This window comes from Geotrypetes seraphini, chromosome 2, assembly GCF_902459505.1.
Source record: "Geotrypetes seraphini chromosome 2, aGeoSer1.1, whole genome shotgun sequence".
Classification (NCBI taxonomy): Eukaryota; Metazoa; Chordata; class Amphibia; order Gymnophiona; family Dermophiidae; genus Geotrypetes; species Geotrypetes seraphini.
This window is the reverse complement of record NC_047085.1, coordinates 415,866,536-415,892,702: the sequence shown is the minus strand read 5'-3', so window position 1 is coordinate 415,892,702 and position 26,167 is coordinate 415,866,536. Positions and strand designations below refer to the sequence as shown.

The 26,167-nt window shown below is 42.3% G+C and overlaps 1 protein-coding gene across 6 annotated transcripts in view; it reads right to left on the bottom strand.

Moving 5' to 3' along the window:
- SLC25A13 (solute carrier family 25 member 13) overlaps positions 1–26,167 on the bottom strand; it is a 475,810-nt gene that overhangs the window by 230,055 nt on the left and 219,588 nt on the right. For all 6 annotated transcript variants that reach the window (XM_033931081.1, XM_033931080.1, XM_033931082.1 and 3 more), the window contains one exon: positions 7,248–7,387. In XM_033931081.1, coding sequence (XP_033786972.1) covers positions 7,248–7,387 — 140 coding nt within the window. The remainder of the gene's footprint in view (positions 1–7,247; positions 7,388–26,167) is intronic.

Here is a 26,167-nt window from a genome sequence, read left to right as displayed (position 1 = left end):
TTAAAAAAGATGAGTTTTATATTTATCTAATGTAGGTTTACCACATATTACTGCCTTATATGTTAAGGGGATATATGATTCAAGAATAAGATTAGTTTGTCCCCAAATTGACTTCCAGAAACCAAGTATCAATGGACAAAAATATAACAGATGATCCAAAGTCCCTATATTAATATGACAATGCCAGAATCTATTAGATTTAGAATTATCTATTTTATTTAAACGAACTGGAGTCCAGAAAATCCTATGCAATAAAAATAACCACGTTTGTCTCAGATGCTGATGCTGTACATTTCAACCTCCATGTCCAAATTCGTGGCCAACGAGATACAGAAATATACTGTTTTATCTCAATGTTCTAAATATCTCTAAGACTATTTTTTGGCTTATTTAAAAATTCAGAAATCAATTTGTACCACTAGGCGGCCTGATGCCCTGTTAGATCTGTCTGGTAGCAGAGGATCTGCAAGCTGTAATAAGTTTTAAATTTTTTCCATTCAGGGAACCATCAGTATTGTTGAGACTTTAAAATGCCAAATGATTGTTGCAGCTGTGAAAAATCAAGCAGTTTTCCATTAGACATAACATCATCTAATGCCTGCATCCAATTCTTCCAGGCGATCCCAGCACCGCCTATTTAACCATAAGGACTGCAAAGTAGATTTCATTATAGGAATATCTGTTAGTTTGTCAATAAATTTAATTGTTTTCCATGTATCCAATAAATTTATGTTGTCCTTAGCATATTTAGGTAGTCTGATAGTCGCATAAGGGACATAATTTTCCATTTAAGATATAGCCAGTCCGGCAGATGTTCCATGAGCTCAGGGAGGATCCAGTACATACCTTGATGCATTATATAGGCTTTATGATACCTATAAAAATAGGGAAAATTTACCCCACCCTCCTTAATTGGTTTTTGTAAAGATACTAGAGCAATTCTCACATTTTTCCCAAGCCATATAAATTTTGTCAGAATACTATTTAATTTTTTATAAAATGACACAGCCAGTTTGATATCTTCCAGAATCGATTTGTTAGTTCTTCTAGCGGTCCATGGCACACACAAAATCCTTCTCTAGCACCAAAGCTCCAATAAGTCAATCTTCTTTCTGCCTTGCTTTCTTAGTGTCCAGCTTTCGCATCTGTAATTGACCACTGAGTAAATGAGTGCTTGGATAAGTCTGATCTTTGTTTTGGAGTGTTATTTCCTTGTGTTTGAATACTTTGTCAAGAAACTTAAATGAAGAGTGACCCAATGCTATTCTGCAGAGTATTTCTTGCCTGCTAGTTGCATCTTTGTTTATAAAAGTGCCCAGGAGATTGAAATCCTTTACAACTTCTATTCTATTACCTTCAAGCTAAAAATCTTCACCATTTTCCATGTTAATGAATTTCATTTTGTTTATGTTCAGTTCTAATTCCATGTCATGACTTTCGGCTTTGACTTTTCTCAGTAGATAAAGCATGTGTTCTTTGCTGCTGATGATGACCATTGTATCATCTGCATAGAGCAGGTTGTTTATACTATTTCAGCCACCAACATTGAAACCAACACTCTCTTTTTCCACATTTGCTTTTCTGAAGATGGCTTCACCGTAAAGGTTAAAGAGGTAAGATGGCAAGATAGATCCTTGCATGATGCCACATTCTATTGGAAACCAATCAGTGTTCCATATTCTCTTACTGCAGCTTCTTGATTTTTGTAGAGGCTATTTATCAGCTAAGTTATGTGTCTGGGTATTACCAATGGTGCTAGAGTTCGCCATAGGACAGAGATGGAAATCTGCAGTTTTGACTGCAAGGACTAAACCAGGAGCTGACTGTGAAAGTGATCATGAGCTTTTGAGAAGCAAGATCAAAGTAAAGCTTTGCAAGAAGAAGATCATTAGAGACCTAAAATATGACACTGAAAATATTCCATCAAATTATTGGATAAGACTAAACTACACATTTCCTGTCTTGATACAGGAGATAAGAGAGCCTGAAGAGTTATGGAATGAAATCAAAACCGTAATTAGTGATGAGGCTAAAAGAAATGCTCCAGAAGAGAAAGAAAGGCAAGATATCACCTTGGATCTCAGAAGAAACCAGAAAAATAGCAGAATAAAGAAGACAAGCAAAACTTTCCAGTGATAGAGAAAAAGTATCACAAATGATCCGAGTGTTTCAACATCGTTTGTCAAGACAAAGAACGATATACTATGGATATTTGTCAGACAAATATATAGTATTAAAAAAAAAAAAGAATGGGCTGGTTCCAATTAGAAAAACCATCAAAGTCCACCTTTCAGTTAGAAAATGCCTGGTCAAATAGCCAAGGACTCCTTTTACTATACGGCACTAAAGGTCTTTAGCATGGGCTAGTGAGGTAAATGCTCCAATGCTCATACAATTCCTATGAGCGTTAGACTATTTACCTCGCTGGCCCACACTAAAAACCTTTAGTACCATATAGTAAAACACATCGCAAGTTTTTTTTACAGCGATATTAGGCTAGCAGTATTCATTTTTTACCATTTCTTAATAAGAAAAAGTTGATGCTCTATGAGCACCTCGCAATACCAGCTAAAAACACCTCGCAATATCAGTTGAAAAATAACACTCTTTGAAGATAAACAGCTCCAATCCAACTCTATTCAACATGCAATGAAGAACATTACTTCTGCAGATTTTACATAGCTGCACAATTCTGCAATGAACATTTGCACAGACAGCAACAATGGCCGCCTGTGGCAGTGACATTGGCGACAACCTTTCTGTTTGGCTTCCCTCCCTGAAACAAATCAAGAGGCAGCGGTGAATGGCTGCACATCAGGATGTACTTTCCTCCTCTGCAGTCTGGGCTCTTTTCAATCATATGGCTATAAAGAGGCCCATACAACTCAAAGAAACAGCTGGATCCAGCATGGTAAAGAAGGATGAAGCCCAATTTGCACCCATGCAACTCCTTCTCTTACTGCATAACCAGGAGGATGAGGAGGGAGTGGCTGTAGAAAGCTGGAAGAGGAGCACGTGAAGGATATGCATGTCGGAAATAAAAAACTTATACACGAATACAGGATGTCTGGGGCGGTACTTGGAGAGACCCCCCAGGAAAGAGACTTGGGAGTACTGGTAAACAAGTCAATGAAGCCGTCCGTGCAATGTGCGGCGGCGGCAAAAAGGGAGACCAGAATGCTAGGAATGATTAAGAAAGGGATCACAAACAGATCGGAGAAGGTTATCATGCCGCTGTACCAGGTCATGGTACGGCCTCACCTGGAATTCTGCGTCCAGCATGAAGAATGACATGGTACTACTCGAAAGGGTCCAAAGAAGAGCGACTATAATGGTTAAGGGGCTGGAGGAGTTGTCATACAGCAAGAGATTAGAGAAACTGGGCCTCTACTCCCTTGAAAAGAGGAGACAGAGGGGACATGATCGAAACATTCAAGATATTGAAGGGAATAGACTTAGTAGATAAAGACAGGTTGCTTACCCTCTCCAAGGTAGAGAGGGCACTCTCTAAAGTTAAAAGGGAATAGATTCCGTACAAACGTAAGGAAGTTCTTCTTCACCCAGAGAGTGGTGGAAAACTGGAATGCTCTCCCGGAGGCTGTCATAGGGGAAAAGACCCTCCAGGAATTCAAGACAAAGTTAGACAAGTTCCTGCTGAACCGTAACGTACGCAGGTAGGGCTGATCTCAGTTAGGGCACTGGTCTTTGACCTAGGGGCCGCCATGGGAGCGGACTGCTGGTCTGATCCAGCAGTGGCAATTCTTATGTTCTTATTCTTATGTTCTTATAGGGGGGCTGCAGGGAGTCGGTATCATAGAGAGAAAAAGGGTGTATGTGCCTTGTTTGTGTGTGTGGGGGGGGGAGGGGACAACAGGAGAAAGCTGGGGGGCGGGGAGGGAGGAGTAGCCAAATGGGTGGAGCAGTGGACTGTGATCCTGGAGAACTGGGTTCGATTCTCACTGCAGCTCCTTGTGACCCTGGGCTAGTCACTTAATACTCCATTATCCCAGGTACAAAAAAACCCCAACAACCTTAGACTGCAAGCCCACTAGAGAAAAGAGAAAGTAATTGCATGTAACGTGTACAGCGCTGCATACGTCTGTTAGCGCTATAGAAATTAGTAGTAGTAGGTGTATGCCCTGAGTGGTTATGGGTCATGTATTTGGATATACAGTGGTGCCTCGCATAACGGACGCCTCGCACAGCGAACGCTGCGCACAACGAACTTTATGTCTTGATTCGTACAACGAACTTCGTTTCACACAACGAAGTCGCCCGAGCTGCATCCTTCCGCGCAGGCACTGCGCTTAACTGCCCTCTCTCCGCCTGGCTCCCTCTTGCCCCCCCCCGACTCCCCGACACGATCGGGGCAAGAGGGAGCCCAAGCCCTCTTGCCCCCCCCGACTCCCCGACACGATCGGGGCAAGAGGGAGCTCAAGCCCTCTTGCCCCCCCGACTCCCCGACACGATCGGGGCAAGAGGGAGCCCAAGCCCTCTTGCCCCCCCGACTCCCCGACACGATCGGGGCAAGAGGGAGCTCAAGCCCTCTTGCCCCCCGACTCCCCGACACGATCGGGGCAAGAGGGAGCTCAAGCCCTCTTGCCCCCCCGACTCCCCGACACGATCGGGGCAAGAGGGAGCCCAAGCCCTCTTGCCCCCCCGACTCCCCGACACGATCGGGCCAGGAGGGAGCCCAAGTCCTCCTGGCCACGGCGACCCCCTAACCCCACCCTGCACTACATTACGGGCAGGAGGGATCCCAGGCCCTCCTGCCCTCGACGCAAACCCCCCCTCCCCCCAACGACCGCCCCCCCCAAGAACCTCCGACCGCCCCCCAGCCGACCCGCGACCCCCCTGGCCGACCCCCACGACACCCCCAACCCCCTTCCCCGTACCTTTCTGTAGTTGGCCGGACAGACGGGAGCCAAACCCGCCTGTCCGGCAGGCAGCCAACGACGGAATGAGGCCGGATTGGCCCATCCGTCCCAAAGCTCCGCCTACTGGTGGGGCCTAAGGCGCCTGGGCCAATCAGAATAGGCCCGGGAGCCTTAGGTCCCTCCTGGGGGCGGGGCCTGAGGCACATGGGCCCAACCCGACCATGTGCCTCCGGCCCTGCCCCCAGGAGGGACCTAAGGCTCCCGGGCCTATTGTGATTGGCCCAGGCGCCTTAGGCCCCACCAGTAGGCGGAGCTTTGGGACGGATGGGCCAATCCGGCCTCATTCCGTCGTTGGCTGCCTGCCGGACAGGCGGGTTTGGCTCCCGTCTGTCCGGCCAACTACAGAAAGGTACGGGGAAGGGGGTTGGGGGTGTCGTGGGGGTCGGCCAGGGGGGTCGCGGGTCGGCTGGGGGGGCGGTCGGAGGTTCTTGGGGGGGGCGGTCGTTGGGGGGGGGGGGGGTTTGCGTCGAGGGCAGGAGGGCCTGGGATCCCTCCTGCCCGTAATGTAGTGCAGGGTGGGGTTAGGGGGTCGCCGTGGCCAGGAGGACTTGGGCTCCCTCCTGGCCCGATATTGTCGGGGAGTTGGGGAATCGGCAGGGCAAGAGGGCTTGGGCTCCCTCTTGCCCCGATCGTGTCGGGGGGGCAAGAGGGCTTGGGCTCCCTCTTGCCCCGATCGTGTCGGGGAGTCGGGGGGGCAAGAGGGCTTGGGCTCCCTCTTGCCCCGATCGTGTCGGGGAGTCGGGGGGCAAGAGGGCTTGGGCTCCCTCTTGCCCCGATCGTGTCGGGGAGTCGGGGGGGGGCAAGAGGGCTTGGGCTCCCTCTTGCCCCGATCGTGTCGGGGAGTCGGGGGGGCAAGAGGGCTTGGGCTCCCTCTTGCCCCGATCGTGTCGGGGAGTCGGGGGGCAAGAGGGCTTGGGCTCCCTCTTGCCCCGATCGTGTCGGGGAGTCGGGGGGGCAAGAGGGCTTGAGCTCCCTCTTGCCCCGATCGTGTCGGGGGTGCCAGGGACCACACGGAGTCACCCACCGTACCACCCGATTCGGGTAAGCGCAGGTATCGGTGGGTGGCTTATTTGCGGGGGGGTGCCTTATTTTACATTTTTTTCTAAAAAGGGGGGGCTGTCTTATTTGATGGCCCTGCCTTATCATCGGGGAAACACGGTAGAAAAAAAAAAAAAAATGAACAGTTAAGTCCCAGTTTTTGCCGCTGAGACTCTGCCCTCTCTCACTGTAAAATTAGACTCTACTTAGTCTGTCTTTAAATTTAAAAAATGTGTGTTGTTTTAAAAAACAATTATGTTTTTAGATGTATCTAAATAAAAATAATAACCAAAAATTTATCTTTTTTTATGTCATCTTAGCATATTTTATGCTGCAGAACGAATTATTTTTTTTTACATGTATTCTTATGGGAAAACGCGTTTCACATAACGAACGTTTCGCATAACAAACTTGCTCCTGGAACCAATTAAGTTCGTTGTGTGAGGCACCACTGTACTATCTTTCTCTGTTACAACCAAAGAGGTTAGAAAAGGCTACAGGAGGTATGTGCTATGAGAGCTGAGGAGAGAAAGTATAAGTTGTGTGCCTGCAGAGGGAGAAAAATGAAGAGGAGGAAAATTGTGCAATTGAACTAGGTGAAACCTTGTGAACAGACAGAACTTGGCGTCTTACTAGTAATTAGACAAAGAGAACAGAAAATGGGTAGCTAATGCTGAGGAGTGGAACTGTGGAAGGCACAGAGCTGCTAGATGATAGAGAACAAGTTTATAGTTTATTTATTTCTATCCCGCCTTTTCCAAAGTGGGTCACAACAAATACAAACATAATCATCATCATGGCAACACACGTACAACAAACGATTACAGACAATAAAAAAATGGATCAAGCGACTAGCACTCTTTCATACAAATAGAAGTACAAAATTCAAATTCCATACTGAGAGGGAGCATGACAGGCGAGATAACAGGTTAGTATTTACCTTGAAGGGGGAAACAGAAAGCTGGGAGCAGAATCTACCAAGATGGGGGGAAAGGGTAAAACTAAGAGAGCTGGAGAAGGCTGAAACTGAGAAGGAAAAGAGCTGCTGGGAAGGGAAAATTTCGGGAAGGGGTCAGGCCAATTCTGCACAAAAAATTAAAATAAAGTATGCAGAATTAAAAAAAAAAAAAAGTATGCATTATTCCCTCAGTAGCATATGCCACAAAATGTATAATATACAAATGTTAATAGATTTCACAAATGGATGGACTAACATCTTTTATACAAACCTATAACAATTATTCAAACAATTTATTAACATGTTGAACTCACCAGTAAAAACTGAGTAAACTCCATATAAGTTAAGCGTTTTTTCCAATCTTTCCCAAAATGCAGCTGGATAAACTCTGAATTCCAGTTAAATGGAATGTGCCGATGAATTGTAGTCTGACCAAGCACTTGTTTGACATCCTCTGGAAAATAAAATTGAAAATCTTGAGTAGCTAAAAAAAAACATGTTTTCTAGATTGTATTTGTATTTTTAAATTTTTGCTTGTAGAATACAAAACCACAGAGTCACAGTGCAGGAGGAATTGAAGTGTGGTGAAATGAGGTGATGCTGAACACCAAATAGAAAAATCTAGAAATGTCCATATCTAATACCTAAAGATAAGGAAACAGAGTTCTTGGAATGCTAGGTTGCATGGGGAGAAGACATTATCTACTTTATTTAATATTGACCTCAAAACTCTAGCTGAGTTGTTTTTATTGAAAGACAAAAGTCTGTAGTTATGCTGATGACAGGTATTCATACTCATTGAATCAGATTTATTCCTGCTTTGGGTCAACTGACTGCCTAACAGCAAGACTAGGCAAAAACAAAATTCTGCCTGAATCAAAGTAAAACTGAAATCTTCTGGGTTCCTATCACAGGTTAGGAATCTTGGGATATTGCCAAAATCATTTACTTTTGATCCTACAAATTCAGGCAACTATGAACTCTCTTACCATATTTTGAAAAGATTGGCCTGACCAGAGTGATCTATGCCATGATAATGCCATGGCTAGCCTACTGCAATGCACTATATATTTTTCAGACTACCAGCTCCGATTACTATAATTCAGAAGGCAACGAAATGAGTGATAGAAGGTTGTAAGAGGTATGACATGACATCACATCCTTCCTGCAAAATCTGCCCTTACTACCAGTACCATTCAAGGCCAAATTTAAAACACTATTTCTGTTTTTCAAGGATTTCAGATAAAATGGACCAGTGTCTACAGAATAAGTGAGCCTTCTACATACCTTTGAAGCTTCTATGGTCCTCTCAAGGAACATCCTTAACTATTCCCTCATTAAAGGAATTCAGACAATGTGATACCTGTCAGCAAGTTTTGTCTGAGTAGCCCCCACACTCTAGAACTCACTCCAAGAGGGGCTATGCTAAATTCAAGACCTCCTCTATTTCAGAAAGCGGCTCTTCTCCAATGCCTTTAATATATATAGCAACTATCCATTCACTCACAGTGCATCTGGACTAACTTGCTGCGCAACCTATAACTGAGACCAGTTCCTCATACCTTATTCAACTGTACAAATAATTTACTCTTAATCTAGCTAACCATTTTTAATTTACTCATCTTCTAAACGTCCCAAATGTACTTGTTTCCTTTCCCATTAACAAAGATGTTTTACTGAATTGTGTTGACATCAACATATCTCTTACAGTACAGTAGACTCTCAGTTAACTGGCACCCATGGGGACTGATAAATGCCAGATGAATGTAGTTTCTGGTTGCTTGAGAGTTACCATCAAAAATAGGCCTAATACTATATCCCATACTATGCCATACCACAAACTGGTCCAGACAAACTACCACACATATGGTAGGCAAAGCGTGGACGTACTCAGGTGTGGTGTGCCAAGTTTACACTTAAATTTATGCCAGAAATTGATTTTATTTTTATTTAAAGTATTACAATATTTCTTACATTTTTTCTGGTTGTTTGAGAGTTCTGGTTAATTGAGTTCCGGTTAGCAGAGAGTTTACTGTATATGAATGTTCTACCATGCTGCCTATTGTGATGTTTCATATGCATTCTGCTGGTATTCTCTCATATTTCTGTTATATGAATGTTCTTCTGTGCTACTTTATTTAATGGGTGCATTACTAACACTATCTTATTATTGTTATTAAAAGGATTTAAGTTGCCTATTTCCAAGTACACCTCACTGCTCTAATTGTGCTTTATACTGACATTCAGTCAGTCATTCTATCATTATGCTGTTACTACAATATAAGTTATGTCAAGCTGTAACTGCTGTACACTGCCTTGGGTGAACCGCTTAATAATGGTGGTTAGTAAATCTTAAAAATTAAATGATTTGTAAAGAGCTATTACTACTTCAATATTAAGATCCCAGTGATTTTTTATAAAGCAGAATAGAGGGCAGCTACTTTTACTATACTATTTTATGTATTCATTTGATTTATTTAGGATCTCATACACTTAAAACACTGAGGCACTGTTTGGCAACCTAGACCAGAAGGATTGCTATAGCATAAGAAAACTCAGTTACGTACCTGAACAGAAAAACAAGAGGGAAGAGAACAGTTAAGAAGTAGAGAATGACACGGTGGTGGTTACCCGCGGCTAGCCGCGTTTAGCTGCGGGTAACCCGACGGAACGGGGAAAGAAAAATAGCAGTCGCTGCGGGGACGGGGACAAGGCCATTCACCGCCCCGTGGAGCGGTGAATGGTCTTGGCTCCGCAGTGAGGCATCAAGAATCGCGCGGTCCCCGCAGCCACCGCCTGCCCGCCCGTAGCCTTTAGCCAGCTCCCTCCCTCCACCTCACCTTATATTCCGAGTTTGCCAGCTTCCTTTTTCCCGAGCCGCACGCGTTCAAAAAAGCCATGCACGCGCGGCTGCGCAAGTCAATCAATCTTCTCCTCTGACGCAACCGGAAACAGGAAGTTGCAGGAGAGGAAAAGTTTGATTGACTCGCGCAGCCGCGCGTGCACGGCTTTTTGAATGCGTGCAGCTTGGGAAAAAGAAAGCCGGCAAACTTGGAATATAAGGTGAGGTGGAGGGAGGGTGGGGACTGCTAGTCCTTTCATAGATCTGTAATACATAAATACTGTTTCGTTGTGGGTATTCTCCCCTCTTTAGCAGAACTGGTTTATCATTTTAAAATCATGTGTGGCACCAATGGCAAGAAAATATAATGATAAAATAGCAACTAATTTTGTCTATTTTTATATATTAAAAAAAGTACTACATTTGAAATGTATTTCACCCAGTCCATAAGGTGAATATCCATATTGCTGTCTGTTGTTCTGCTGAGTACTGGCATTGAAACAGCAAAATGCATTTATTGCATTCTTGTCCTCTGTCGGAAACATTATGGTGGTATATTAGTTGTGTTGATAAAAATTTATAAACATCTCTTTCTCTAGTTCAGCAGCAGGAACTTTGATTTATAAGAACGGAATAAGCTAAATATTAGAGTACTAAGGCTTATATGGATGCTGCGGGGGCGGTGAATGGGATGGCAGTGGCGGTGATGGGGCGGTGAAAGGGATGGCAGTGACGGTGAGGTGAAGGGAACGGCGGTGAGCCAGGGACGGGACGGTGACAGGGACAGATTTTTTCCCCATGTCATTCTCTATTAAGAAGCATTAGATACAACTGTCATAAGATATTCAGGGACAGCACAGATAAATCCATTTGTAAAGCAGAATCAGGGAAGGTTTGATGAAACAAGTAGGTTATCATTTCTAACACGCACAGCACAGAACATGAACAGACATTCCCTACTCAAATTTTACAATCTATTCAAGACAAACAAGATAAAGAACCACAATGGTACAGTACATAAAGCAAAACAAAGACCAAACTATATAGTAGAGGAGAAGCCTAATGGTTACTGGACGGGCTGAAAATGGTTTCGATCTGGTTTTGATTCATACTTGTGGCTCTGGGCAAGCCACCTAAACCTCCACTGCCCAGGTACAAAAATCTAGACTGAGCTCACAAGGAACAGAGAAAATAAAATGCCTGCATGTGATGCATATCAAATCCCATTACTCTTATACTATGCATATCTTGGAAAGAAAGAGAGAAATTATAAAAGCATAGTTCCATATTTGCATACTTCCGGCCTCTAGTGCCGGAAGTAAGCATCGGCCTCTGGAAGAAGATGATAATTGGAGTGCTAAAGCCAAAAGGCGCAATACCACGGGTACTGGCAGCATGAGGCACCTGAAAGTTGTCTACCGCAGATTCAGGTACACGATGACGCAGCATAACTTCATTTTAGAATATGATGGCGTTTACCACATAATTCACTAGCTTTTCACAGTGCTACACTTAGCAAGAGAAATGTTTTAAAATAGTATCAAATATGTTATTGGTGTAAAATTATCATTTGCATGCTTTTTGTTTTCCTTTGACTACAACAATCAGTGATGGAATAGGGAGGGCTGCTGGTAATGCCGTCTATGTGCTTGCTATTGGCTAAAGCAAGATGGAAAAATATTCATCCTTGAGTGCACTGTAGCATAGAAATGAAAATATGTCATTCATGATTCTTTCGCATTGAGATTTCAGGATATGTAACAGTGGTCTGCCTACGTGAGAAGCAGGAGAGAGGAGAGGAGGAGGAGTAGCCAGGAGGGAACAGAGGAGGAGCAGAGTGAGGGGCGGCGGCGAGAGGTAGCTCCGCCCACCCTTCTGACGTCGGACCTCCGCCTTAAAAGGGGCGGAGCCAACAGTGCTCAGCCGTTCGGCACGCGAAGGCGCCTTTAAGAAGGGGCGAGTCACTGGACAAAAAGCAGAAGAACCGCAGCAGGCGCAGAGGAAAGATAGAGCAGTCACAGAGGGAAGCCAGAGCAGACGCAGAGGGATTAGGGAAGTAGCAAGCAGCAGGCACAGAAATAGTAGCAAGGAAAGTCCAGCTTTTTTTTGGATCAAAGACCAAAGACAGTGCAGTCCTCTTTCAACACGGCTCGACCCAGCAGGATTTCAGGACAATAGCCCCTTCCTCAGGAACTGAACAGGCCAACACACCTGTAGGTCAGAGTGATTCCAGGCAGGCACATTGTTTGCACTTATATCCTCTCCCATTACACCAGATATAATTATTTTTAGATCTTTTGCTATCCCTGACCCTTTAGATTCATAGCACAAACATTTACTTGATATTCTGATTGCTCCAATGATTCAAATGATATTGGCTAACTGGAAATCGTCTCATTTTCTCAACATAAGTTACTGGTGTTCAACTAGTGTGCTGATTCATAATTCTGAATGCAAAGCTACTATACTCATCAATAGGCTTCTTCCAACCATTGATGTTCCAAATAGTATTAGTGATAGTGATGTATTGTTATTTTAGCACTTGAATGGTTCCACTAATTTATAATAATTGTGTAGCTTAGCTTTGTGACAATTATCACTTTCTTTATCTCTCCATATTGTTCTAACTGTGCACTTCTTGTGCATTTAGTCATTATTGATATATATTATTATTGTTTTACTAATACTGAATATATTTTAAATAAATTTGAATTTGAAAAGGTAGAAAGAGAAGTCCATAGTACATTATTGAGATGTCTTGGGGAAATCTATTGCTTATTCCTAGAATACAGTTTTCAGCTCTGCCTCCTCTGTCTCTACACTATGTTATGTTCCTCAGTTCATACCAAAATAATTGACAACCACTACAACAAGAAAAAGAAAGAGGTTGGACACAGGAAATCTACAACAAAGCCAAGTCTGCCGCAGTTTCCCAAATACAAAAACATTTAAAAAAAAAATCTACAAACCTTTCCTTTTGAAGAGGTTATCTTTGGACACTGTGAATACCTTCCAGGTACAGTCGACTCCGCTTAAGAGCAAGGCCCCCAGACCGGACCACCATGTGCGCTTAAACAGTGTGCACTTAATCGGAGTACCGCTTTTTAGTCATGAAAAATCACAGTATGCTGTAGTCAAATGCAATAAAACATTTATTCAGCAAAAAAAAAAAAACAACACACACAAAACAATTCTACATGTTTCAGTTTTAGAATCAGCACTGTTCCATCTCATGCAATACACTGTAAACCTTTTTTTTAAACCAACATTCTACTGAAATAATCAATCATTGTTTTCTGCACACAGATTACACTATTCAGGCTGTGTATCTGACTACTGATGCTGTAAAACTGGACACAGTCGTGACATCCATTTATCTCCAGATAACAACGCAGCGTGTGTATGGCCGCGTATCAGAAGGAAACAATCTCTGCAGGCGTTTCATTAGTCGTGATGACCGCAGCAGTATCCCCGTCATCATCAGACTCTTGGTTGTTAGTAATTTCCTTTATGACTGTACAGATATCGGAATTAGTGCTGTCAGATGATGTGGGCACATCACTGTCAACGGCAAAATACAGATCAAACTCTTGTGGCGAGAGTACAACTGGGAGTTCAATGGACGAAGTATCAGCTTCAGTTGTCTCATCAGATGCGTGAATGAAGCTCGTCCGTCGATAGCAATTTGAAATCATTGATGAGACTCGACTCCACGCCTCCCGTACCATGTTAAAGAGTTGAGCACCGTCATTTTTCTCGCAAGCTCAGCAGCAGGGGCTGGATTCCGTGCTTGAATCAGTAACTGCCATCACATATCTTAGGACAAGCGACCTGTAATGACGTTTGAAGCTGGCGATTATCCCCTGGACCATTGGTTTAGTGGAAGAGACAAGAGTTTGATATTGGTTAGTCGTACGTCATTGCTGTGTGCTGCAGTTATCACACAGCATTACAATGTGTCTCCTATGCCTTCTCATCAGATTGTCAAGCTTCTGCAACCATTCAATCCATAGCGTCACTGTCATCCATGCGTTTTTGTTGCTTTCATATTTAACAGGCAGACGTTTAATGTTTTTGAAGCACCGAGGATTTCGATTCTTCCCAATCACCAGTGGCTCGAGCTTTTCACTACTGTCCATATTGCAAATGAGCAGCAATGTCAATTGTTCCTTTGGCACCTTGAAGACAACAGTTTCACTGTGTTTGAAAGCCAATTTTCTATCAGGGATGGCACGCCAGTACAGGCCCGTCTCACAGACGTTGAAAACGTTGCATGGTTCACATCCACCAATGACTGATGGCAACAATTCCATGACTCATCTTTCTGCACCAAACTCATCAGCATCTTGTTTTTCGCCAAGCTGCTTCTTAAATTCTATGCCATTACGAACTTTCTACCTCTCTAGCCATCTGTTTCTTGCATTGAAGTCTTCTACACCCAGTTCTTCGGATAGCTGTGCTGCTTTCTCCATCAGCAGAGGCCCACTTATTGACAGTTGACGACTTCTAGCTTCAGCAAACCATTGCAGCAACGCCTGTTCAACGTCTCTAGCCTTCTCACTTCTTTTACGTTTCCTATTATTACGTTTCCTATTATTATTACGTTTGCTATTATTTTTCCAGTCTTTCAATATGGCTTGCTTTTTCTTTGTGAATCCAAGAATCTGGCTAGGATGAACGCTGTAATGTTTTACAATAGAGACCCGACTCTCCCATTGGTCAAGTCTCTAAGACATCGACACGCTCAGCCAAAGACAATGACTTTTGTCCAGTGTAGTGGCCACGTTCAGCCAGAGACAATGACTTTTGACCAGTCAAAGAAAGGTTTTTCTCCACGAGACACCATGGTGCGGTTTCGAAAGTTTGAACACCTGGCCAGGTCTAGACTGCTGATCCAAAAACTCATGGCTCATCAACACGAAAACATGATTGCTTTTAACCGGAGCGAACGTAACGTGAACGCATAGAGGTGGGACTATAACATCAGTGTGCATAAGCGGATTGTGTACTTATAAGAATCCGGCGTTTACATCCATTGACTTTAAATGTTAAAAAAAAAAAAAAAACCAGGACCATGGTGGTAGGCTGCAGATAACCAAAACGTGCACTTAACCGATGTGCACTTAGGTGGAGTTGACTATATTCATCACTCTTCAGACCTGTTTTCTAGATGCTTGACCTTCTCCTGTCAAACACCCACACACGTCTGAGAGAGTAAGCACACTAAATAGAAATCTGGCAAGGCGGGCCTTCAAGACTCATGCCTTTCTACTAGAAAGAAGATCATCAAGGTAAAAACCTAATCGTTCCTTCAAGTGCATAAAGGCACGAGCTAAAAATTCACCCTTAGAACTCCACAGAAAATGCAAGTCCAGCATAAACAAAAAACACTGTGGAGATAGTGATGTTCAAGATGAAGGTTTTATTAAAAATAAAATTTAATAATCCACGGAAAATATATCTAGGACCCAAATTATGGGAGCTATGGACCCAACACAGTCAGTGTTTTGACAATGATGTCTTCCTCAGGGGTCCCTAAAGATCCAGATATAAAGGCTCGTCCACGCAGAGTCAAGTTTCAGTTTATTAAGCCAAGAGCTTTCAACGACAAAAAAAGTGAACTTCCATTTATCTTTTAAAGATGTTTAGCAGGTCCCAACATGGACCATATTTCGCAATTCTCTTTCAAGGAACCCGAAAGGGAAAAAGGTTCTTAGCGATTCAAATGCCAAAAAATTGGTGATAGTGTGTGTTGTAACGTATTCATATATATTGGATTAGAAAAGGCTTCTCTGCTCGAGTTTTCATTTGTCACCTCGAGGTAATAAGAATGCTCCTAACATCTAGCAATGCCAAGACTTTGTAGATTTTAGTAGCCTTACTCTGGACCGACTCCATCCTTTTATATCTTTTTGAAGATGCAGCCTCCAGAATTGTATACAATATTCTAAATGAGGTCTCACCAAAGTCTTATACAGGGGTATCAATACCTCCTTTTTCCTACTGGCCGTACCTCTCCCTATGCACCCTAGCATCCTTCTAGCTTTTGCTGTCACCTTTTCAACCTGTTTGGCCATCACATACAATCACACCCAAGCCCCGCTTTTTTGTCATGCACATAAGTTCTTCACCCCCTAAAATGTACTGTTTCCTCGAGTTTTTGCAGCACAAATGCATGACCTTGCATTTCTTAGCATTAAATTTTAGCTGCCAAAATTCAGACCATTCTTCAAGATTTGCCAGGTCTTTCTTCATGTTATTCATACCCTTCTGGGTGTCTATTCTATTGCAGAGTTTGGTATCATCCGCAAAGAGGCAAATCTTATCTGACAGCCCTTCAGCAATATCGTTTATAAAAATGTTAAAAAGAGCAGACCCAAGAACAGAACCTTGAGGCACACCACTGGTAAAATCCCTTTCATCAGAGCAATCTTCGTTAACCACTACCCTCTGCCATCTTCCACTCAACCAGTTCTTGACCCAGCCCATCACTTTGGGGCCCATCCCAGGGCACTCAGTTTATTTATTAGACATTTGTGTGGAACACTGTCAAAGACTTTGCTAAAATCTAAATACACTACATCTAGCGCACTCCTCTATCTAAATCTCTGGTCACCCAATCAAAGAAATTGATCAGATTTGTCTGACAAGACCTACCTCTAGTGAATCCATGTTGCCTCTGGTCCTGAAATCCACAGGATTCCAGAAACTTCATCAATCTGTTTTAAAAGCTTTTCCATTAATTTGCTTACCACAGAAGTCAGACTTACCTACCTGTAAATTCCCTACTTCTTTCTTACTTCCATTTTTGTGGAGAGCAATAGTCCCAAATATGCAGACCGGGGGCCATATGCAGCCCGCCAGATACTATTTTAAGACCCTCGGTATGTTTATCATAATCACAAAAGTAAAATAAAACAATTTCTTGATCATATGTCTCTTTAACTATAAATTACAATATTATTATTAAGACTTGGCCAAAAGGAATGATTTATAAACTATAAAGTTCTACCTCATGCAAAATTGTAATATCTTTAATAAAACAGCAAAAAGAGGCACTGGAGATGTCGCAGCCAACTGATGGTCACGAGTCTTACTTGATAATGAACAATTAAACTGTATAAAAACAAACAAAGTCCCGACTAGGATCCAAGTTTCAACGACAGCGTCGCCTTCCTCAGGGGACAATATCAAACGTATCTACTTCACAAAATAAAGCGCTGACACGTTTGATACTGTCCCCTGAGGAAGGCGATACTATCGTCAAAACTTGGATCCTAGTCAGGACTTTTTTTTTATACATTTTAATTGTTCATTATCAAATAAAAGACTCGTGACCATCAGTTGGCTGCGACATCTCTAGTGCCTCTTTTTGCTGTTTTCTTCATAGTAGTCCCAGGCATTGTCTCTTCTTTTTTTGGGTTCTCCAATATCTTTAATAAGACATTAACTATTTTTTCTGAGGCTCTCCAAGTACCTACAAATTCAAAGTGTGGCCCTGCAAAGGGTTCAAGTTTGAGGCCACTGGTGTAGAGGGACCACATCTACCCTTCTCCAGTCCTCCAGTACCACTCCCGACTCTAGAGATTCATTGAAAAGGTAGTTAGCGGAGCCACCAGAACTTCCCTAAGTTCCTTCAGCACCCTCGGATCTACACCATTCGGCCCCATCGCTTTGTCTACCTTTATTTTAGCTAGCTCCTCACGAACACAACCCTCTGAAAAATCGATCAGGGTCTACTACTCCTCCATCCCTATTCATGTTTGTCTTCTGCGGTCCCGCTCCTGGCGCTTCAGCCGTGAATAAAGAACAGAAATATTTGTTAAGCAATTCAGTCTTTTCTTTATCAGCTTCTACATATTTCTCCCCTTCACCTTTGAGTCTACATGCTAAGGCTGTGCGCTCAAGAGCCATGCTGTAATTCCAAAGTTTTCCGGATACCCCAGGACTTCAGGATGCTTGTTTCTTCAGGCTGCCAGTCTGTCTATGTTAAAGCCTGAGATCCCTAGACCCCCCACAGCTCCTCATGTGTCTTTGAGGGAGGGACACAGCTGACAACCGATAAAGTCCTCAAGACTGACACAGATGTCACAAAGCCTGCGTTCAAGTTGTACTAATGACCAGAAGTGAGCCTCGCTATTAGGAGAATGGTCTCCAAGTCATCAAAGTGTTAGTGCAAGCTGACTAGGTAGGTCCCTGTGGGTTGCTCTCCCAGCTACAGACCTCCGACAGTGACAGTTTGAATCTTCACCCAGGCAGATCCACCCCTGGGGATCTCTGTAGCATGAAGCCTCTAAATTGAGAGCAAAAAGCTCCAAAATAAATTGAAAGCAGAGCAGATCAGAAAGACGTCTTCAACTCGAATATTGAAGGAGAAACTGAGGAGCAGAGCATAGTGCAGAGAGATAGGGAAAGTGGAGTCATAAAACGTAAATGATGCCTTTTACACAAATTCATGACTAGAGGGGAATATCCCACTGGTTCAGCTTTTGTGTGCTGCTATGGTCCAGTGTTAGTACCTAAAAAAAATCACTGTGCCTACCGTGTATTTTACCATGCAGTCACTGAAAACAGAGTATTTACACAAAAGCTTATAGCAGAAACCTCATTTTTGAGAAGTAACATGTCACTAGAGACTTCCTTAAAGAGGATTTTTTAGGCTTTCAACTCAACATACATTTCTGACAAACTTCTCCAGTTTTAAATCTGAGCACCACAAAAGGCACCATAACACATCAGACAGGAATAGAAGGTACCATGCTGATAGCATTGTTACCATATACAAAAGGTTCACAAAAATAAGCTGTTGGTCATAGTTTGATCAATTAAGCCAGCATGATAGTTTATCTTTTGTTGATCCTTTAAGGCCCTAACCTACAAAGACTCCTGTTTACCTTTACAAAAAAAAAAAAAAAAAGCACGTAATATAAAGCCCATTTTTCTTTAATGGCTATGACTAATTGAAGCACTACAATACAGAGTATTATCATTACAAGATTTTTTTTTTTTTTTTAACCTAAAACAAGCTTCAAATACTTTGAAATTTTGTGAGAACTCAAAATATTACAGAAAAATGAGGTCCCACTGAGCATTCTTTTTCCTCTACAATTTTGATATTCACATTAAGGGAATCCACTTGTATCTGTTGTTATAGACAAACAAAAACTATATGAACGTGTTATTCACATGGTGCCCCAGGTCAGCTCTAGAACTCAATACTACATCACAATATATTTCCATGAGTCACCCTTTCATTATGATCTTATATAAAGAATTGCAACAAAGCACTGAAATTTAGGAATGATAAGAGAGCAAGATCATTCAGGGTAATGGGTGTTCTTCCAGATGATGGATCATGTAAACATAACCAATTTTTCCACATAATTATGACAGGTATTTCCTGTATAATTAGGTATACCAGATTTCCTCTTTAAAAAAAAAAAAAAAGAGGGTGCGTGGCCCTACCCAGTTCCTACCCCAGCCCCAGCCCCAGCCCCACCCCATCCTGCCCTTGCTCCATTCCGCCCCTGAACCTGCCCTCACAAGAAACCTCATGTCTCCTTCCCCAAGCTCTGGCCCACGTTTAGAAGGCCTCTGCGAATGCGTGGATGTTGACGCAATCTCACCACGCTCATGCACGCATGCGTGTAATGTCATCATGCTGCCATCCACATATGCGCAGAGGCCTCCAGATGTGGCCCTGAGATCGGGGATTCCAAAACCTGGACAAACTGCTGACAAATATCTTCCTACTTGGAGCCATGACGTCAACAACATTTCACAACATTCACCCCTACCAAAACACCTGGCCTCGGTCACATGTGCAGAACACAGATAAATCCTATGCAAATATAGGACCACACACCAAGTCCTAAAACACACAAACGAAACCCTAAGATGCAGTACAACATGAGAGAAACAGAAATACATTTCTTCCTGAACAGTACAAAATATAGACAGCAGATGTAAATTTTGAAAACGGACACATTTCAATCACTAAATTGAAAATAAAATCACTTTTCCTACCTTTGTTGTCTGGTGATTTTATTTTTCTACTCATCTTGTCCCAGTTTCTGGTTGCACTTCCTTCTGCCGGTGCTCTTAACTCTGTTTCCAAGGCCTTCTTATCCATTTGCTGTTTTCGCTCCTTCACTTTCTGCCCTACATCCATCTTTGGCATTAACTTTTAATATTCAACTTTCTATCTACTTTTCCATGTCTTCGCTTCCCATCTAGCCATGCACACTATCTCCTCCCTCTTTCTTCTCCCCTATTCCTATCTAGTCATAAACAGCATTTCTTGCATCTCTCTTCCCTTCCCCATGCACCATGTCCTCCCTCTCTTCCCCCTTCCCCTTCATCACTACATACTATCTCCTCCTTCTCTTTCACTCTCCTATGGTCTAGGATCTTTAGCCTCTCCTTCCCACAGTCTGGCATCTCTCGCTCCTCCACCTTTTCCCTCCTTCCCCCTTTGTGGTCTAACATCTCTCTGTCTTTCTCCTTCCCTCCCCCTGCCTTAGTCTGGAATCCCTCCCTCCTCCTTCCTTTCCCTGGTCTGACATCTCTTGCCTTCCATTTCCCCCTCCAGTGGTCTGGCATCTTTATCTGCCCCTTCCATTCACTCCCTTGGAGTTCTAGCATCTTTCCTCTTCTTTTTTTTTCCCCATCCCCGTGGTCCAGCATCTCTTTTACCCTCCCCATGCCATCCCTTCTTCTCCCCCTGGAATCCGGTGCTTGTTCACCCATCGCTGCTGTAACTCTTCAGGCTGTTAGCGCCGGGTGAGCAAACACTGGATCTTGAGAAAGGAGGGGGAGGACTCAGGATAGATGTGTAAGCTGCTTAGAGAGTACTAGATAGCCAGTTTTCCCAGCCAAAAGTTATAAAACTAAAAATCCGCCCAGACTCCTGCCACAGTCTTCATAAAGAGGACAGGTCCGGGGAAGCTTGGACATCTGGTAACCCTATGTATAATGAACTTCTAGTCTAGTAAATAGATTTTTTTTATGCTCTACTATATCTCACTGTTTAGGATTTCGATTTTAGAATCGGTTACTTAACTTTCAAAATCTTGAGTTCAAAATAAAAGTCACTAACAAGTAAACAAGTTATTTCCTTCCCTGTCCAAGTAGGCTACAATCGAAGCTGTATCTTAAGCAGTGGAGATCAAAGTGTTTTGTTTAAGGTCACAAGGAACATCACTCAGAAAGGCATGATTTCAACCCTGCCTTTATTGGTTCTTATCCTGGAGAATATGGGATATTAATTAAACTTGAAGTTTGAAGTAGGCTAACGGTTACAGCAACAGGCTGAGAACCAGGGAAATCTGACACAAATGAGTGTTGTCTAGGGAAGGGATTTTGGGTTTAGCTCACTTTTTTTCCAGGTACATTCGATATTATCCTGGCCCAGATGCTTGCAATCTAAGTCTTACCTAAGATACTGGAGAGTTAAGTGACATGCCCAAGATCACAAGGATAATATCGAATGTACCTGGAAAAAAAGTGAGCTAAACCCAAAATCCCTTCCCTAGACAACACTCATTTGTGTCAGAACCATGAGAAGACTTATAGGGCTAGATGCACTAAAGATAGCGACTCAATTGCTGTTGGCCAATTCTCTGGCCAATTCTCCAGCAGTGATCAATGCGCTATCAAATTTATATGTAAATGGATTGCATGGAGGTGTAAATCATTTACATTCAAAGGTGACCAATCAATCGCTCAGTGAGCGAATGATTGACACATGTGCAGAGCCCTAACAGCAGTGACAGGGGAATTAGCCTCCTGTCACTGCTGTTAGGGCACTGCAACCCCCACACAGCAGTGATGCAGCAGGAGGGATGCTCACTCCCTCCTGCCACCGGAGATCCCCCGCCAAGCCAAAAAAAATGGCAGGAGGGATGCCCACTCCTTCCTGCCACCAGAGGTCCCCCGCCGTCCCCTGCCATCCCCCAAAAATGCCCCCACCCCACTCCAAACCTCCAACATACTTCTTTATAAGGTTGGAAGCAGGAAGACTGCAGAGAATCTCTTACTTTAGCCGCCAGTCCCAAATGACGCACCTTTCCCTCCCCAGTGCATTTTGTGATGCACGGGGAGGGGCCAAAGGCCCTGATTGTTTCAGTTGCCTAAGGCCCTTCCTAAGGGGTGGGGCCTTAGGCATCTGATTCAATCAGGCCTTAGGCACTTCCCTCTGTATCCAGGATACTGAGGGAGAAACCTAAGGCCCTGAATATTGGCTTGACTAATCATTGCCTAAAAAGGAAGAAATAATCTTGCCTGCTCCAGCCCCCTCCAAACTCTATAAATTAATTAAATTGTTAAATTCCATTTAATTTCCAATTACTATATTTTTAATATACATACTGAATATTACAAACATGACAAGCTTTTATGTTAATAGATGTTTGTGTGCTGTTCCCAAAGTGATGGGCTGGGTCACTAACTGGTTGAATGGAAGGCGACAGAGGGTAGAGATCAATTGAGATCACTCTGAGAAAAGGGATGTTACTAGTGGTATGCCTCGTTTCTGTTCTTGGGCCTGTTCTTTTTAACATTTTTATAAACGATATTGCTAAAGGACAATTTGAATATTCACCAGAGAATGGAAAAACTTGAAAATTATGAGACGGTTAAATTTAAGGTTTTTGAATTTTCCCCAATCTGCTATATTACAACCAATTGAGATGTTAAAAAAAATTTCTTAGTTAGGTCTTGCAAATTCCTACTGAATCTATGCCCCAATAACAAAGGTGTATTATATTTATTTGGGTAGTCCACTGAAAAAAACAATTCCAGTGCAGTCTTGATGTTACTGGCCTATTGGAGAGTTCTGATACATATTTAAATAAAAATACCCTTATTGTTACATTTGTGTTAGAATATGATAGGAATTAGATACTTTGAATGTATTTTAGATTTAAGGATATAAAATTTATGGGTAATTCAATTTTGATATTTCCTGACTCAACAGAGGAGAAAGGTCTTTCTGGCTCTTAAACCCCTAGTATTGGACCTCAAAGAGACCTTTTTCTTGCAGTTTCCGTGCAAATGTATTGTTAAAGCAGAGGAGAAATCTTATGCATTCTTTAATCATTAACATTTGAATAATTTCTTGGAAGCAAGGAAACTTCTAATTCCAATAATAGTCTCTACTCCTTCAAATGTGAATCATGTGGAAATTAATGATGCTTAATATGTAAACCTCCAGTTATAGATCTAGTTTTCCTGGAAAGTTTTCCTTTTATTTCCTGTCTTTTCAAAAGTCTTGCCTCAGTCCTTTAGATAATTTCCTTTATAATGAGGTTTAATAGAGTTACCTAAATACTAAAATTGATAGATAATTGATTTTCTTTATAATTTGTCTTATTGTAACTATTTCTTTGTCAAGATAAAATTGAAAATTTTGAATAAAACATTTAAAGAAAATAACAATTTTAAACTGCAAATTCCAAAACTTCAAACTTCTACACCATTTACCATCCACCATTTAGTCTTTTGTAAACCGCATAGAACTATTAGGTTATGTGGTGTAGAAATTGATTTATTGCACTGTATTGTCATAAGGAATATATGCACTACTCCTTACCTTCAGGACATAATATTCACCCAGGGTCACAAAATAATAAGGACAGGTCTGTGTGGTACATTGTTCCAGGTTCAAAAAACTCAGTCTATCTTCTGTGCATGTGGTTTGCAATAATCTTTGAAAAATTATAGTAAAGACACCTATGATAAGGCAACTGCAATACAACAGAACCTCATCGATATTTAAAAATAGGAGTCTATAGTGCATACCATGCAACTTACAGCACATTGCATACCAGAAGTGTGGTTTAAACAAACCACAGTGCTTAAAAAAGCATTTTGGAGATTTGGAGTGACAAATATAATGATGTGGATAGGACATTTTTGGAAGGCAGGAAAAAAAGAAATGTGTTTGTACTCAATACCCATGTGTACCGGCTAGGGTTACCATATTTTGCATTGTAAAATCCCGGGTGCATGGCTCCGCCTTGTTCTACCTCAGCTCCACCCCATTCTGCCTCCAGTCCTGATCCATCTCACCCCCAGCAAGCCTCGTCTCTTCATTCCTGACCTCCAGGCTGTGTCTGAGGGCCTCTGAGCATGCGCAGACGCATACGACATCATCTGTGCATGCTCAGAAACCCTCCAGATGCAACTGGAGCTTTCTAAAAGCCGGACAAACTGCTGGGCTTTGGAAAGTCTGTCTGGGCACCTGAATAGTTCTCTAAAAAGAAGCTATGTCCGGGTCTTCCTGGACGTATGGTAACCCTAGTACTGGCTGAATAAAATCCCTACTTTAATCTGCGCTGCAAGACCTTATGGGGGGAAAAAAAAGTTTTACATCCATTGAAATCAGGGAACAATTAAGAAGTCATCCAATCTTTACCCTTTTAAAAATTATTTTTCCTTACTATTTTGTTACATAACATTAAAAAAAAACCCCAAGTAAAGCAGTATCAAAAAACAGAAAAATACAAAAACATAACTAACATCCATTAATTTTAGCATATTATTGGGACTGTCTTGTTCCAATCTTTATCCTTTTGTGTATCAAAATAACAATAGGGCATCTTACTGCATGTGCACATATTTTCTGTGGGTGAGAAAGAGTGCATGTTAAACTGCCTACTTTAGACTAAATCATGTAATGTATGCAGTAAATCTCAAATTACAAAGACTGAAGTGGGAAAATATAGCTTCAATGTACAAAAATTACACTGTAACAACAGAACACTGCATTTTCTTTTTAGATGTACATATTTCTATTTGAAAAACAGCTATTTTGTTTTGGTGGTTACTACAAAAAAAAAAAATCACTTTCTTATCAAGCATTAATATGTTTTTTTTTTTCTTCCACTTAAATACTGTGATTGCAAATGCACTGCAAAATTTACTCCCACCAGAAAACAGTGTTACTAAAGAACTATTTTGTTACAATTAAAATGTCTAACTATCAATACCAAAACCCACCTAGACTGTAATTTTCTCCGAATGCTTCCAACAATCTCAATTTATGTTTACTGTTATCAACTTATCAAAGCAATTCCACACTATGAGAACAGCAAAATCGGTCATTAAGCTGCCAGAAGGTAACAGATTTTACAGCTCAAGAAAAACATTTTGAAGTTACATATATACCAACTGGCCAATGTTCCACCCTCCTCCTCCGTACCAAAGTTAATTTCAGGATTTTTAAAGCTACAGTATATTTTTAGTCCGTGTCCACTCTGGAATAAGACAAGCAGTTGATCACCTGTGGTGCCAAGCAATGAGGGGGGGGTGTCACGGGCTGGAGTCAATACTAATACAGTTTTGTGTGATGAAAATGTACACAAACAGAGTTCCTAGAGGCTGTGCACCCTGCATCAAGAGATCTCATGTCCAGCTTAAGGAGCAGAGTGAACCTTTACTGCCACTACCCCTGTAGCAGGTGAGGAAAGTAAGCGGGGATGCTCCAGGCTCCAAAAACACTAAAGCAGGCTGGCTAACACCAGGGATTGGACCACATCTTCGAGCCATCTGCAAAAGGAATCCACTCCGGATTTTTTCTGTCTCTCTCCAACTTCACTGTAAGTTCTACTGCCACCTGCAGTTAATTCGATGAGCTCTTGCATGTTTGGGTACTATGTGAAGTAAGGACAAAATATGGGAACTTCCAACAACTTGAACTGTTCTGCTTAAACATAAAAATAAGAGAACACTCAAGGAACTAGCAACAACCAACATAAGCATCAGCACCCCTGTAGATGCTAAAACATATTACACCAGGGGTCTCAAAGGCCCTCCTTGAGGGCCGCAATCCAGTCGGGTTTTCAGGATTTCCCCAATGAATATGTATGAGATCTTTGTGCATGCACTGCTTTCAATGCATATTCACTGGGGAAATCCTGAAAACCCAACTGGATTGCAGCCCTCAAGGAGGGACTTTGAGATCCCTGTATTACACAGTATTCTTCAGGACCCAAAAGGCCGATTGGCATCCAAGGTATTTTTTTTATTTATTTTTTATTTATTCAATTTTCTATACCATTCTCCCAGGGGAGCTCAGAACGGTTTACATGCATTGATTCAGTTAAGCAGTTTTCCCTGTCTGTCCCGGAGGGCTCACAATCTATCTAATGTACCTGGGGCAATGGGGGGATTAAGTGACTTGCCCAGGATCACAAGGAGCAGCGTGGGTTTGAACCCACAAACCCAGGGTGCTGAGGCTGTAGCTTTAACCACTGCTTGGAGAAGCATAAACAGAATGAGACAGTAGTCAGGTGCCACTTCAAAGTTACCCAACTCATCACTGTTCTATTTGGGTGGAGACCAGTAACCACTAACTAGTTCAACAAACAGTGGCAACTCCACTGTTTTCAA